Source organism: Podarcis raffonei, chromosome 2, assembly GCF_027172205.1.
Source record: "Podarcis raffonei isolate rPodRaf1 chromosome 2, rPodRaf1.pri, whole genome shotgun sequence".
In the NCBI taxonomy this organism is placed as follows: Eukaryota; Metazoa; Chordata; class Lepidosauria; order Squamata; family Lacertidae; genus Podarcis; species Podarcis raffonei.
This window is the reverse complement of record NC_070603.1, coordinates 14,518,297-14,535,081: the sequence shown is the minus strand read 5'-3', so window position 1 is coordinate 14,535,081 and position 16,785 is coordinate 14,518,297. Positions and strand designations below refer to the sequence as shown.

At 47.0% G+C, this 16,785-nt stretch overlaps 1 protein-coding gene across 2 annotated transcripts in view; it reads left to right on the top strand.

The window, feature by feature from the left end:
• Positions 1–232: 232 nt before the first annotated feature.
• SLC39A5 (solute carrier family 39 member 5) overlaps positions 233–16,785 on the top strand; it is a 31,428-nt gene continuing 14,875 nt past the window's right edge. The window contains exons 1-2 of one of the 2 annotated variants that reach the window (XM_053374823.1): positions 233–736; positions 16,365–16,778. In XM_053374823.1, coding sequence (XP_053230798.1) covers positions 16,375–16,778 — 404 coding nt within the window. In that variant the 5' untranslated portion in view covers positions 233–736; positions 16,365–16,374. Of the gene's footprint in view, positions 737–11,134; positions 11,410–16,364; positions 16,779–16,785 lie in introns of those variants that run through there. The other variant, XM_053374813.1, reaches the window with a different exon arrangement.

The window sequence follows — 16,785 nt, the reverse complement described above, 5'->3', positions numbered from 1 at the left end:
CTTATTTGGCGGGAAAGTCCCTTATCCCAGCGCCGTTTCCCACTGCTGTCCCTTATTGATGATGTCCCTTAAATTTCCCGGGTTTCAAAGGAAACAGCTCCTCTCCCTCCCTCCCTGCCGGCCAGGGAGGAGGGAGACTCCAACTGTGTGGCTTGGCTGCGTTGCTCACCCAATAAGGAGTCTAAGAACGACTGGGGGTGGAGCTTGCATGCCTTGTGCCGATCAAATCGGCCACATTGCCTGGGGACTCGTCTTTGCTCAGCGCTTCCCAGCGGAGAGGTGACGGTGGTTTTCCCTGCTGCATCTCCTTTGCCAGGTTGCTGCGCTATGGGAACCACCACTTGAGGCTTCGTTTGGCTGCTGGTTGACTAAAATCCCTTATTTTGGCTGCTGATCCCTTATTTTCGAGGCTGCTGGTCCCTTATTTTCAAATCTGTAAGTTGACAGCTATGGGTTGAAGAGGGGTGGCAACCTGGCATTTTGCATTCAGCCTTTTATTTTTCCTGCACCCTTGAGCTATAGCCATCAATTCCCAGACAGCCTCTTGACTTTCCAAACTCCTCCTTGGTCCCTGGGCTGCCTGCCTCCTGTTTGCCACTCCCAGGTCCATCGAGCAGCAGTTGGATAGAGCCCCAGCGACCTTTGACCCTTGCAGCTGTTCAGGCAGCCAGACCTTCGAGCGCCAGGAGCAACAACACCTGGCCTTCCCAACCACCTGAGAAGCTGACAAAACAAGGTAACTTGTCGAGTTTAAATCTTCCGCAGGCTGCAGGCTCCACTCACCCACCTTCCAAACACACACGTGCAGCCATCCCAAAATTTGCTCAGGATACGCGACTTTCCTTTGGGGAAACCCAAAGGAGATTTCTTAAAGTCATCCCTGCAAACTGGCATTTTAGAAACAAATGCCATTTCTTTTAGGAGGAATTCCAAACCGCAACTCCATTCAATCCATGCGCGTTTATCCATGTGGCTTATCATTATAGATGTCTGAAGAGGAACCATTCTGTCGAATGAATGCCCCATTAGGTTTTCCCGGGGCCACCCAGCCAGATGGGTGAGGTATAAAGAATAAATTGTTTTTATTCTCAGAACCCTTTGTGGGACATCTGCCCCAAACTGAAAACCTCACCCATTGCATATTCATGGCACCCTTTATATTTGGTGATCCTTGCAGTGGATCCTGTCTCTGCAAACAAAGGTGGGGGTTGTAACTTTCTTTTCTTTGTTTATTAATTAATTTTAATTAATTTTTTTATTATTCAAAATTATAACAAGACATATTATCCAAAAACATATCATCCTTGTCCCCCCCCCATTTTTCCTCACTCCCCCTCCTTCCCCCCCACAGAATCCACCCACCCCACCCCCTGACTTCCCTCAGTTCCAGTCTTTGATTTCTCTAGAAATGCTGTTTTCTGCATGTTACTTTCAATTGTTAGGTAGAAAATAGATTTCCAGAGAGTACAATTTCTCATATCATAATTGGCAGATGTCAGTAAAGATCAGGCTTACTAGCTGCTTTGCTTCTCAAATAATAATAATAATAATAATAATAATAATAATAATAATAAAAAAGCAGCACCTTCCGGCTTTCCCTACCCTACAAAGGTATGGGAGTCCCTTGTGCTCCATTTTACCCTCTCGATTTCCTTTTATTGCATTCAGATCCGAGGGGGACGCATTGGAAAAGAAGCTCTTGCTCTTCTTTGACATTTCTTCCTGAGAGCTGCCCTGGATTTGGGGGATGTGGGTTTTAAGTTCCTTAAAGTAAAATAAAATGCAACCCTCAAGCTTCTGATCCCCAAGTACAAGGGAAAGAGAGATGCTAGGAAAACTAATCAATTGCATGAACTTTCCAGCTTGGAAGACAAAAAGAACTTGTATGTTGAGGTTTTTGAATTAGTGCCGTTTCAGCCTTAGGTTTCCTTACTTTTCTCTGGTCTCTCCTGGTGTAATCATTTTTGGCTAAGGGTTTGGGGTTTGTTTTTGCAGTGGGGGAGTGGTAGGGGCTGATATCTCCCACCCACCCCACCAAGTGGTTTGTGGTTTTCTGGCTGATCTTGGCTATATTTGTTCGAAGCTACCAAATCATATACACCCTCACTGATTGGAAAACCAGTGTTTCTTCCCCAGGTCATGGAAGCAGTAGCTAATAAAATGGTCACCTGTGTTAAACTCTTTTCTGTGTTGCTCTCATCCTCCCGCCTCTACATCTTTGCCAATGTGCATGCGTTGATCCACAAACCCAATATCTCTGATTTATCACATTGGGGGAGACAGAATGCAGGAGTAGATGGACTTTTCTTTTTACTGCACTCTTCTTACTTTCTCAACTTTCATATCCTCTCAGCCAACACTATTCAAAGGAGTTATTTCACCCATTCAGCGACCAGTTATCAAGTGCAAAACAGCTGATTTTTCTGCATGAGGCCTCAGTGCCTGGCTGCTGATTACGGCAACTAAACTGTTGGGAAAGTGTTGGGTTTGAGCTGTGGTGGCCCATTCAGGTGTGTGCAAACTTGTATGTGTAAACTAGGCCATAAAGACGGGTGTTAACATGATGCATGTCTTATAATGCAGGTTGTTGCTTGGTTTTTGGTGACCTTGAGCAGTGGCGTAGCATGGGTTGTCAGCACCTGGGGCAAGGCAAGATAGTCCCTCTCTCTCTCCGCACCGCACCACACGCCTGGCACCCACTCCCTCCACAGTGGGCAGTGACCCGGCGGCTCGGATCGGATTCGCACAACCAGCACTGCAGTGAGAGAGAGTGAGTGAGCCAGGTAGGGGCAGAGAGCTGCGAGTGCGAGCGCGCCCCCCCAAGATGTTGCGCCCGGTGCGGACGGGCCCCCCTGCACCCCCACGCTACGCCACTGACCTTGAGTCCAGTTACCAACTCTCTGTGTGACCTACCTCACAGGGCTGTTGTGAGGATCAAATTTGGAGGGCACCTCCATGTATGCTGCCTTGAGCTCCTTAGAGGAAATATATATGAATGTGAGGCAATGACAAACCTAGACAACATCTTAAAAAGCAGAGACATCACCTTGCCAACAAGGTCCGTATAGTTAAAGCTATGGTTTTCCCAGTAGTGATGTATGGAAGTGAGAGCTGGACCATAAAGAAGGCTGATCGCCGAAGAATTGACGCTTTTGAATTATGGTGCTGGAGGAGACTCTTGACAGTCCCATGGACTGCAAGAAGATCAAACGCATCCATTCTGAAGGAAATCAGCCCTGAGTGCTCACTGGAAGGACAGATCCTGAAGCTGAGGCTCCAATACTTTGGCCACCTCATGAGAAGAGAAGACTCCCTGGAAAAGACCCTGATGTTGGGAAAGATGGAGGTCACAAGGAGAAGGGGACGACAGAGGATGAGATGGTTGGATAGTGTTCTCGAAGCTACCAGCATGAGTTTGACCAAACTGCGGGAGGCAGTGGAAGACAGGAGTGCCTGGCGTGCTCTGGTCCATGGGGTCAGGAAGAGTCGGACATGACTAAACGGCTAAACAACAACATATATAGCTTGGTGATTTGATGTGGCAGGTAGAGTGGGCATTCTGCAGAAAGGGTGAGCAGGGGAAGGTTTCAACAATCCCATTTGCTGTGTTGCTCCCCGCCACCACTTTATACAAATTCAATGGAGTTTGTTGCATTCACATGTTGTTTGCCCCTTACTTCGTTATTTTCCTACAAATCCTACAAAATCATGCAATGAGGGGGAAAGGAGCTCTTCTCCTATAATCTAACGCATTAATTTTTTGCAGCGGTGAAGTAAGTTTGTCAACAGTTCTGTATCAAAAGCTTCAGCAATGTTTTCCAAGTGACTCACAATCATACATGGATCAGCTGGTATTCGCCAAACAGCCATCTGCTCAATAAAATTTTTTGAAAAGCTTCCCAATTGCTGTTACGGCTTGGTGGGTCCAAGTGATACGTATGAGGCCTGCATGAGCCGTATGCTCATTGTCGTGTAACTATCCTGTAAACAAATCGGAACAAATAAAGACCAGATTTAATTATGTAATCTGCCATGCAAGTCAGGATGAATACTCAATGGAGAGGCCTTGTATCTGGTCTTAACTGAGCTTCCGTTCTGATATGTTTGCTAGGTGGTTGTATGAAAATGAGCAGTTACCCTGATTTGCTTGTGGGTCATTTATGCCTCTTCCATTTGTTTGTTCCACACATAGGAGGCAATTCCTAGGGGCCAAGGTCCCTTCAGCACCCTCTAAAATATTTGAGGGGGCCAGAGTCCCCCCAAAGTGGATGGGCATTGCCATTCAAATGGTGTTTGTGTGTGTGACACGTCATGTGTTTGATTATGTTGGATGGGGCTTACCTGCCCTCCCCCATATTTTTATTCAAGTTGGCACCCCTGGTTCCACACTTTTCAATGTGTTTCCCAGTCACTTTCTTAACTGCAAAAAAATAAAATTAAAGTTCATTTCTATTTGGAAGTGGATTTGTTGCACCCGGGCAACACAGCCCTTTAATCCACATTAACTGCACAAACCTAAAGTTCTGGTCTGTGCTTGAATTTGTCACGCAAAACATAAGGCTGTGGGGAGGGTGACTAAGGGAAAATACTGTTCTTTCGTAATACAGTCGTATCTTGGAAGTCAAACGGAATCCGTTCTGGAAGTCCGTTCGACTTCCAAAACGTTCAGAAACCAAAGCGCGGCTTCTGATTGGCTGCAGGAAGCTCTGGAAGCGCCGTCAGACATTCGGCTTCCAAAAGAACGTTCGAAAACAGGAACCTTCACTTCTGGGTTTCGACCTTTTGGGAGCTGATTTGTTCGGGAGCCAAGGCGTTTGAGACCCAAGGTATAACTGTAATGTGACCCCCCCTCCCAACTCAATGTTGGCTTCCACCTGGAGAAGGAACTGGCAAGCCACTCCAGTATTTTGCCGAGAAAACTCCGTGGACATAAAAAAAGGAGCAGCTTTGAGATGAATGTGAGAGTTTCCAAGGCATGCTCTGGTTCATGACGTCACGGAGAGTCGAACACGACTAAGACGACTAAACAACGACAAGAATCAAGAGGCATATAAATTTTATGAAATTACGTAAGTAATACAGTGGTACCTCAGGGTAAGTACTTAATTCATTACGGAGGTCTGTTCTTAACATGAAACTGTTCTTAAGCTGAAGCTCCACTTTAGCTAATGGGCCCTCCTTCCACCACTGCGCCACAGGAACACGATTTCTGTTCTCATCCTGAAGCAAAGTTCATATATATATATATATATATATATAATTTTTATTGATTTCAACATACCAATTATTATACATTCCACAGAACTTCACATCTTATACAATCTTTTTGGACTTCCATCAGCACCTCTGATGAGCCACCATTTTTATCATTTCTTCTGCATTTCTTAAATTCCTATTGCCTTTAATTATCTTAACTCACAATCCACCTCTTTAACCATTTTTGCAATAATTCAAATAATTTACCTCAGAAAACTTCTTGCAAACCTACAAACATAATCTGGTCATCACAATTACTTTTCAAATAGTCCGTAAATTTACACCAGTCTTCTGTGAATCTCTGGCCCTGCAGGTTTCGAATTCTTCTGGTTAGTTTATCCAATTCTGCATAGTCCATCAATTTCATCCTCCATTCTTCTTTTGTCGGTAATTCTTCTTGCTTCCATTTTTGTGCCAATAATATTCTTGCTGCCGTCATTGCATATAAAAACAACTTACAATCCTTTCTGTTTATATCATCTCCTACAATGCCAAGTAAAAATGCTTCTTGTTTCTTAATAAATGTATATTTCAACATTTTTTTCATCTGATTATATATCATCTCCCAGAAGTTTTTCACCTTTCTACATTCCCACCGCATATGATAAAATGTTCCCTCTTTTTCCTTGCATTTCCAACATTTATTGCGCAAAGTTCTTAACCTGAAGCACTATTTCTGGGTTAGCGGAGACTGTAACCTGAAGCGTATGTAACCTGAGGTACTACTGTAACTGAGACTGATGATTACAGCCCCAACATCAAACAGAGAAAGGGCAGAGAGAACTTCAGGTCCATCTTCATTGTCCATCTCTTAGTCTCCACATTGCAGGGATAGTCAGACAAAATTCTCAACATGGACTTGTTTTTTCTGGTGTGGCATCGCTCTCCCCTAACCCAAATGCTGGTGGTTAATACTTTCCATGCTGAAATCTTGTATGGAGGCCATCTCAGGGGTTATTTTGGAGAACCCTGGGACAATTGCCACAGCCAGGCCATTTTCTGGTGATGTTCTGAGTACTGGTGGTGGCTTTGTCTCCTTGGAGGGGTTCATTTTCTGGTGAGCGGAACTGCAAAAGAAGCCCTGGCCTCACTGTGAAATGGTGAGATTAGAAGGGCGAGTGGCACAGTTGCTCCTGATTTCTCTGAAGTTGCATACCCTGCAATACCCCCCAGTTTTCCAAAGATCTTCAGACATTGGAGATGGTTAGAGCGTGAATGGTGGGAAACTCATCGCAAAGATCAGATATTTGTGCCTCCCACATGGTGGTGAAGGCAGCAAAGTAACAACCCAAAATTGTTAAGGATCTGCAGTCTTTGGCCTCAGTCAATGGGAAGCTGGAGTGCTTGAACAGCTGCAGCGATAAGTGTGCAAGGCTCTTTGAGGATAATGTCCTTCAACTCTCCACTAAGTCGGATGCCATATTTCAGGGGTGGCCAACTCCCAAGAGACTGGGATCTACTTACAGAATTAAAAACTGGCAGTGATCTACCCCTGTTTTTGGGGGGTTCAGGTCAAAGTTGTTGACCTTTTCTGGGCAAGAAAACCCCCGTTTTTTGGGGGGGTTCAGGTCAAAGTTATTGAGCTTTTATAAGGGAGGAAGAAAGCCCCGATTTTAAGAGTTTTGGGGGTAGATGAGGAACAACCACTCACCAACAAATTGCTGGGGAAACAAACAGCCTCACTCAGTAAACTCCGTCTTCCGTTCTGCAGATTGTGCACCCGGGGCAAGGGGGCAGGGCTGGAATTGATTTTAGCAACGCTAAGGAAAAGGGACCCAGCAATCGACCACGTTCTACCAAAACCTCCTGGGGATCTACCAGTAGGTTGCGATCGACCTGTTGGGCATCTCTGCCATATTTGATCCAAATTCAGAGGAGCTGTCCAGTTCACTGCCTGGTCTGGTTTTATGAGATCAGTTTCCACATTTGAGAGGATGGAGGCAAGATGCTTGCAATGGTAGGGCCAACCACATGCCATTTAGACCTTGCCCGTCCTAACTCCTACAATCTAGCCAGAGGGTATTGACTGTGTTGTCAGAATGCAGTGTCGAAGGATGAGGTAATGCCCGTTGCCTTGAAGGAGATGGTGGCATATATGGTATGACCCCCTCCAGTTCCCAGGATTCTTTGGAGGAAGTCATGTGATTTAAATGTATTACATGCATGCAACGTGCCTCATTATAGCACTAAAGGTAAAGGACCGCTGACTATTAGGTCCAGTCGCGGATGACTCTGGGGTTGCGGCGCTCATCTCACTTTATTGGCCAAGGGAGCCGCCATACAGCTTCCGGGTCATGTGGCCAGCATGACTAAGCCGCTTCTGGCGAACCAGAGCAGCGCACAGAAATGCCGTTTACCTTCCCGCCGGAGCGGTACCTATTTATCTACTTGCACTTTGAGGTGCTTTTGAACTGCTAGGTTGGCAGGAGCAGGGACTGAGCAACGGGAGCTCACTCCGTCGCGGGGATTCGAACTGCCAACCTGATCGGCAAGTCCTAGGCTCTGTGGTTTAACCCACAGCGCCACCCGTGTCCCTCATTATAGCACTAGTCCTGCAATATTCAGTTCTAGCTGCAAAGCTCTTATTTGGGAAACCCCCACATCTTCCTGACACCTTATTTACTCTTGGCTTTTCTGTTAACAAGACTGGGCATTTTGTTTCAGACATTGTGTAAAATAATTTCCCTCAGCATGGGCACAAAGAGATTTCCAGTTAGCTAGGTGATCCTTTAATCGCATTGTTGAATGTGTGCAAATAATCTGAGAGTGGGGCTACATATTGCCAAACTAATCTGCAACAGCTCTGGGAAATGGACTCACTGGTTCCCCGGTTCCCCAGAACCTCTCTTTTCTCTTGGTACTATGTGTTCACATTCTGCTGTATCCAGAAATTGACCTTTAATACATCCTGCTTGGCAAGGAAAGGAGCTGGCCATTTCTGAGTTTCTGCCCGGCTGGGTCAACTATTAACTTCCCCCAAATAAAACAACCTGGCTTGCAAAACTGTCTATCAAGAACAAGTTGTACTCCTGCCCCTCTCTAACAGTTGTTATCTTTCTCTTGAAGAGTAGGGAATCCGCCTGATTCCACACAAAACACCCTGGAGGGCATAAGAAACAGACGGGGAGCATCAAAACAGAGATTAATCTAGTCCAGCATTCTGTTTGCAAATTGGGAAATCAGGTGTTCTCAGGCAGGGGCAACCTGTCCTGTTTCGCCACCTAGGGTGAAACAGAGATGGTTGCTTCCTGACCCCTACTGTGCCATGCCCTGGCTCTTGCCGAATTTGGCAGCAGCCAAGGCACTCCTCAAATTTTGCCTCTTGCTCAGCTTCTCCACCCGGAGGTGGCCAGAACACCTCCCTCTGGGTGGTGGAAGCAGTTCGGTGGATGGGCAGAGTGCCGTCTCTTCCTCTTCTGCCGCCTGAGGTGGGCGCTTCATCTTGCCTCATGGGTGGGCCGGCTCTGCACAAGCAAGGAATGGATGCAGATTCGTGGAAAATAAGGCTGCAGTCATTATGGCTACATGTTGCTGTCCGTATGAGAGGCAGTGTAGCCCTGCTAGGGGTTGTGTGTAGGAGAGGGCCATTGTGCTCATGTGCTCCTTACATGCTCATGTGCTTCCTATAGGCATCTGACTGGTCATGTGGGAATAGAAAGCTGAACCAGGCGAGCCCTTGGTCTAATCTCTCAGGGCTCTTACTATGCTTTTAAGGCTTACAGTAGCCAACCAGAGGGCACACAAGGAATTTTGAGGAAGTGCCATAGCCACTGGTCACAAAACTTCTGTCACAGGGAGTGTGGCATGAAACAAAATGGGTGCTGCATCTCAAAGAGCAGGAAGAGGCAGGCAGACCCTCAAAATGGTATGACATGTTCACCAGAGGTGCGGTTCTGAGGGCTTTCCGGAGGTTCCCTCACTGCAAAAAGTTGTTACAGCAAGGTTGGTATACGTCAGAAATTTCCCAGGCACAACGGAATTATGGCAGTCGGAAGCAGTGTTCAGGCAGAAATCGTTGAAGTGTCTGGGAAAATCTGGACGCATGAAAACACATGTTGGAAGCCTAGTTTTGTTTCTTAAAAATAGCTCAAAAACTTAAATTTTCACCTTTTGAAATATGGCAGCCCGAAGTTACAGGGAACCAGGCAGAGGGCCTTCTCAGCAGAGGCGCCCACTCTGGGGAACACCCTCCCATCAGAATTCAACAATTATATGAAAAAGGGGCTTTTTTCTATTCAGAAGAAAGTGCAGACTTGCTGAGTTGTTTTGAGGGGCAGGACAGGAAACAGTGGCTGGGAATTGCGGCAGACACAGATTTCGGCTAAGCCTTAGGAGAAACACCCTCATGCTGAAAGCTATTTAACAATGAGACAGATTGCCTCAGGAGGTGGTAGACTGTCCTTTGCTTGGTGGTATTTAAGCAGAGGGTGAGTGGCCTATGGTCAGGGATGCTGTAGTTTCTCTGAACAGGATGGATTAGACTAGGCAACTAGTAGGGTACCTTTCAAATCTGCTATTCTAGGATTCTTCAAATTGGCTGGTGCTAATATATGCTGAATTATGGTGCTGGAGGAGACTCTTGAGAGTCCCATGGACTGCAAGAAGATCAAACCTCTCCATTCTGAAGGAAATCAGCCCTGAGTGCTCACTGGAAGGACAGATTGTGAAGCTGAGGCTCCAGTACTTTGGCCACCTCATGAGAAGAGAAGACTCCCTGGAGAAGACCCTGATGTTGGGAAAGATCAGGGCGACAGAGGACGAGATGGTTGGATAGTGTTTTCGAGGTTACCAGCATGAGTTTGACCAAACTGCGGGAGGCAGTGGAGGACAGAGGTGCCTGGCGTTCTCTGGTCCATGGGGTCACGAAGAGTCGGACACGACTAAACGACTAAACAACAACAACAACAACAACAACAACAACAACAACAATATATACTGTATTAGATGGAAAGAGCTGGTTTGGGGTAGTGTAGTGTAGCGGGTGGCGCTGTGGGTTAAACCACAGAGCCTAGGGCTTGCCGATCAGAAGGTCAGCGGTTTGAATCCCCGCGACGGGGTGAGCTCCCATTGCTCGGTCCCTGCTCCTGCCAACCTAGCAGTTCAAAAGCACGTCAAAGTGCAAGTAGATAAATAGGTACCGCTCTGGCGGGAAGGTAAATGGCGTTTCCATGCGCTGCTCTGGTTCGCCAGAAGCGGCTTAGTCCTGCTGGCCACATGACCCGGAAGCTGTACGCCGGCTCCCTTGGCCAATAAAGCAAGATGAGCGCCGCAACCCTAGAGTCGGCCTCGACTGGACCTTAAGATCAGGGGTCCCTTTACTTTTTAGTGTAGCAGTGCACATGCCACATATTTGAAGCACACGGCTCCCCCCCTTAATCCCAGGAAGTGTAGTTTAAGGGTGCTGCAAACTGTAGCTATGTGAGGGGGCAGTTCCCAATATTCTTTGGGGGAAAGTTGTGTGTTTTAAATCCATGGTGTGTTGTTCTTCTACCATGGGCTAACTGGGTAGCCTCTAGGCCCCAGTTTCCCATATGGGAGATAACTATCCTGACCTACCTCACAGGGTTGTAGCCAGGATTATAGCCAGGGAATGCATGCAAGGCACATGGTTATCATCACGTGATTTGGCATGCCTCTGAATGGGCCTTTACCCCAGAGTATTTTGTGTTTATGTGTGCATATGCACAGTCACATTTCTATTACGCAACTCCTTCCCCCGACTTGGGCAGTGATGTGGGAACAAGCTGTCTGCTCCCACAAGCCCACTCCCTCAACCCACATTTCCGGGAACAGTCTAAAAATCCTGTCATGCCCCAATCTCCACATGCTGTTTGATAAGAGGAGGGGCCTGTGGAGGCCCCGCCCACCGAATGCAACATGCCTTCCCACCACTGAGGCTGATCAACAGCTTGAGGAGATCAAAACAGCGCCTCTTTAAAAGCCTCAATGCTGCAGAGATGGTTGTTTGGGCTAGAAGCTGTGCTGTTCTCAATTAGTGCTCGGTGTGGCTGTGGAAAACCGGCCCCGACTTGGAATAATAAGCGGATAACACCAGCCCTAAAGCTGCATTGCCCAGGAACTCAGAAGATTTGAGGGCTGGAAGGTGCTTTGAGAGTGTGTTCTGGACAGGAAGGAGCTCGGTGACGGGAGCAGGTACATATATATATATACATATATTTAAAGTTATTGCTTTGATACTTGCTTGCCTAGCTCCACAGCAACTTCCCAGGGGATTTGTGAAATCTCTGGACTGGAACTATTGCAAAGGCTAACAAGGTTAGTGCTACATTGGATGCTGAGTCATTAAAAGAAAAAGGAAAAACCCCATATAGAATCATAGAGTTGGAAGAGACCACAAGGGCCATCGAGTCCAACCCCATGCCAAGCAGGGAACAGACTACTTAGTGCACTATTGCCTTCAGTGAGTGTCTCTCCAGATTTCTGCACGAGTCTTTCCCTGGCACCGTTCCTTTTGCCTGTACAGCATGTGCTCTGCAAATGACTTAAGCTGCTCTACATAAGTAGGAAGTTTCTGGTTAAAATCGTGTCTCTCTGCCACGAACTTTTCATTGGTAGCCTAAAGCAGGTTCCTGCCTCTCAGCCTCTAATCCGCTATGTTGGTGGTGACAAGGAATGCTGTGAGGCTTACTGAGGTACTATATATGATGTGGTGACTGGAAACTCGAAAGGCAATGTTACATGTTCTCATTCTCCTACGTTTCCTGCTAACTCCCCACTTGAGATGCAATAGAACAGCTTGCCTGTGTGACTGGTTTCAATGTCGTTTCAAGCACCTCGTGCACAGAGATTTAGTAAGCCTCTCCCTGCCTCCCTGCTCCTTGGCTCTCGTTCGCAAAATGGAAATAACGGCGGCTTTTCCAGTTGCAATGGGAGTAAAGGATCCAAGAAAGATAGAGAAAGCCATCCGGTTAAAAGTGACAGAAACTTTTCCTGTTAAGAGGGCTGATGAGCCATTGCATTCAAAACAATATCAGTAGAATGGAATACTGGATAAAAGTGGAACTAAATGGATTTTAAGTTTTTAATGTCATCCAAAATTGCAAAATTCGATGGCAAAATTCGATGGTTTTGCTGTTACAGTGGTACCTCGGGTTATATGCGCTTCAGGTTACATACTCTTCAGGTTACAGACTCCGCTAACCCAGAAATATTACCTCAGGTGAAGAACTTTTCTTCAGAATGAAGCATTAGCTAAAGCGGTGCTTCAGGTTAAGAACAGTTTCAGGTTAAGAAAGGACCTCCGGAACGAATTAAGTACGTAACCAGAGGTACCACTGTATTTGTAAAAGCTTTTCACCTATTTGAGGGATACATTTGCTGAGTGATTAAAGGAATTAATGACTTAACACATCTACTTAATGGTGTTGTGGACCTTTTGTCATGCTGCAAATACTGGCCAAGACATCGTGTTAGATACTCAGGTGTCATTGGCTGCTACTGCAGCAAAGGCGATGTGGGTGGCACTGTGGTCTGAGCCTCTTGGGCTTGCCGATCAGAAGGCTGGCGGTTCAAATCCCCGCGACGGAGTGAGCTCCTGTTGCTCCTGTTGCTCCTGCCGACCTAGCAGTTCAAAAGCACGCCAGTGCAAGTAGATAAATAGGTACCACTGCAGCGGGAAGGTAAATAGCATTTCCGTGTGCTCTGGTTTCTGTCACGGTGTCCCGTTGCGGCAGAAGCCGTTTAGTCATGCTGGCCCCATGACCCAGAAAGCTGCCTTTGGACAAATGCCGGCTCCCTCAGCCTGAATAGCAAGATGAGTGCTGCACCCCATAGTCTCCTGTGACTGGACTTAACCGTCCAGAGGTCCTTTACCTTTTTTTTTACTGCAGCAAAACCTCCGGAAGTCAAATGGCGATGCTGACTGTCAAATATTTACACACCCAGAGAATATTTGTTATCAGAATTTGCAGGAGAGAATTTTGCCAAGCTAATCTATTTTTGGCTCTAGTGTACACATACCCCAGTGAGCATCACAACAGATTGTTATGGGAAGAGTGATGATTGACCTCACAGCTTGAGAGGAGGCAGATAAAACTCCTACCTCCTTCAGGCACAGTTAGGACACACAGAGAAACAGAGTCAAGCTTAGGGGATGTTCCCTGCTTTTAACAGCCTTGTGCATCTCTTAAGTGCTTCTCATTGTAAGGAAGGATGATGTTTGGATATGGTCAACCTGCCGCCTATCAGAACAATCCTGGTAATTAATAAATAAAAATAATTGTCCGTTCATGATGGTTTGTGCTCGTAATGGTATTGCGGCCATTAGATGCCATGCCACACTGCCATCAGTTCTGTTTGTGTCTGCAAAAGTTTCGGGGTAGGCACATTGTTTTGTCTCAGATTGGCACATGTCCTTTAGCTCACTGCAGAAATCGAGTTCTTCCTCTGGTAAGTACTGAATCTCAGCATGTGCGGGAAACCGTCAGAAGAAAGACTCTCCACGTAAGAACAGCTGGATAAAAGTTCTAATGAGGCTTAATTTTTAAAATTAACACAAGAATTAGGGCTGAGGGTTGTAACAGCGTGGAAACACAGGATTCCAGCAGCTAGGAACAGCTTTCATTCTCTAGTTACAGATGGAACAGTCTTGTGGGTATTTGCTAATCGACGCACCAAGCCTTTACAGACCCCACAGGAACAAACTAGGGCTGACAATTGCAGAAAAAACCTAGTGGGTGTTTTCAGATGTTGCATCCTGGAACATTCCCACAGGAACAAAATTGAACATTACAAGAGGGATTCAGTGTGGTGCTAGCAGGTACAGTGGACGCTCGGGTTGCAGATGTGATCCGTGCAGGATGCACATTCGCAACCCACAGCGTTCACAACCCGCAGCTGCTCGTCTGCGTGCACACAGGATGTGATTTGGCGCTTCTGTGCATGCGCAAAGCGCAATTTAGCACTTCTCCACATGCGCGGCCGCCAAAACCTGGAAGTAACCCGTTTCGGTACTTCCAGGTTTCAGCAGTCCGTAACCTGAAAAACCGCAACCTGAAGTGTCTTAAACCCAAGCTATAGGCAAACTCTGGCCCTCCATATGTTTGGGACTACAACTCCCATCATCCCTAGATAACAGGACCAGTGCTCAGGGATGATGGGAATTGTAGTCCGAAACCTCGGGGGGGCTGGAGTTTGCCTATGCCTATGCTAAGGCAATTGTTCCATACCCTCCAACTTTTCTCTAATGAAAATAAGGACATTCTATTCCATCATAATTTTTTTTTACTATTTATACTCCACCCATGTGACTGGGTTACTCCAGCCACTCTGGGCAACATATATAAAAACAATAATAAATATTAAACATTTTTTAAAAACCTTCCTTATATAGGGCTGCCTTCATATGTCTTCTGAAGATTGTATAGTTACTTATCTCTGATGCCGAACTTGAAATCTAAGGCCTCAAATATAAATTAAATGCTCATAAATGTACAAGTCAAACACATACATAAGTATATAAATCACATGTTTGAAATAGTACAGGAGAACAATCCTGAAGCCATTTTGACTCTCCCAAATTGACCTCAAATATTCCTCTGCAGTAAGGGAGGAAAATGGGGGAAGCCTTCCCATTGTCTTTTTGCTTACAAATCCTGTCTTAAAGGGCGTATTTGTGTATGAATAGCGTGAGCCTGTGACCTGGATTCAGGAACTAAAGTATTAACCATCACAAAAGAATGGCCAGGATGCCCAGATAAAGCAATCAGTGACCATTAACAGATATCCTGGCAGACAGGATTTCTGCTGTAGACCGCCTCCTTCTGTGATGTATGTAGGATAGGGGGGTGGTCTTGGGCTACAGGGTGGGCAATTTGAGAAAGTATAAGGGCTTGCGCACCATTGTTCAGGGTTCTCCTCTCTCCTGTGTGTGGGGAGTGGGTACCCTATGGCAACAGTACTTTTTTATTGCAATAAAGATCAGGCTACCGAGCAGCCTTGCTTCTCAGTATTCTCTGGTTGGCCTCTGTTATTTTTTCCTACCGATAAGTAACCCACTTAAGGCCTCTATAGGGGCTCTTGGATACCCCATAAGGGGAAAGGAACAGCTTTTTCTTATAACATCTCCTTGGCTCAGGGGGTCACATAACTCCATACCTGCCAACATTTCTCCGATGAAAATAGGGACGTCATATACCCTTAGGGACGCAGGTGGCGCTGTGGGTTAAACCACAGAGCCTAGGACTTGCCGATCAGAAGGTCGGAGGTTCGAATCCCCACGATGGGGTGAGCTCCCATTGCTCGGTCCCTGCTCCTGCCAACCTAGCAGTTTGAAAGCACGTCAAAGTGCAAGTAGATAAATAGGTACCACTTGGCGGGAAGGTAAACGGCGTTTCTGTGTGCTGCTCTGGTTCTCCAGAAGCGGCTTAGTCATGCTGGCCACATGACCCGGAAGCTGTACGCCGGCTCCCTCGGCCAATAAAGCAAGATGAGCGCCGCAACCCCAGAGTCGGCCACGACTGGACCTAATGGTCAGGGGTCCCTTTACCCTTTACTTTTACTATGTTGTTGTTGTTGTCTAGTCGGGTCCAACTCTTCGTGACCCCATGGACCAGAGCACGCCAGGCACTCCTGTCTTCCACTGCCTCCCGCAGCTTGGTCAAACTCATGCTGGTAGCTTCGAGAACACTGTCCAACCATCTCGTCTTCTGTCGTCCCCTTCTCCTTGTGCCCTCCATCTTTCCCAACATTAGGGTCTTTTCCAGGGAGTCTTCTCTTTTCATGAGGTGGCCAAAGTATTGGAGCCTCAGCTTCACGATCTGTCCTTCCAGTGAGCACTCGGGGCTGATTTCCTTAAGAATGGATAGGTTTGATCTTCTTGCAGTCCATGGGACTCTCAAGAGTCTCCTCCAGCACCAGAATTCAAAAGCATCAATTCTTCGGCGACCAGCCTTCTTTATGGTCCATACCTTTACTATACCCTTCTGCAAATCTGGGACTGTCCCTGGGAAATAAAGACACTTGGAGAGGGCCTGGGCCTGCACCTCTTCGGTGACAAGAGGCCTGGCTGTCTCTCTCAGAACTGCAGCACTGTGAGGGAATGTCTCCCCCGTGCTCCCTGGCTCAGCGCAGTGTCCTTTGCATTGCAGCTCCCTGTTGATGGACCAGAGAACCCTGAGGCTCCGTCTGGCCAGAGCATGGGTGGTCGTGCTCTGCCTGCAGGGCATCTGTAGCTTGGTGCTGGCCGATCCTCCCGACTTGCTCTTGGATGGAGCTGCGTGGGCCCTGCCTGAAGATGCCGCCCAAGAGCAGGGCTACTACCTGCAGCAGCTCTTTGGGCAGTATGGCGAGAATGGCACCTTGTCCTTCGAAGGCCTCACTCGCCTGCTGCTGAGCCTGGGGCTTGGGAAGGTGCAGGTGGTGGAGATTGAACATGAGGAACTAGGCCACGGCCATGTCTCCCATCTGGACATTCTGGAAGTCCAAGACAACAAGCACTTGCATTCGCACTCAGCGCTGGAACACCTCGGCAAGACCCAAGCAGAAAGCGCCACCCCCACCAGGTAATCT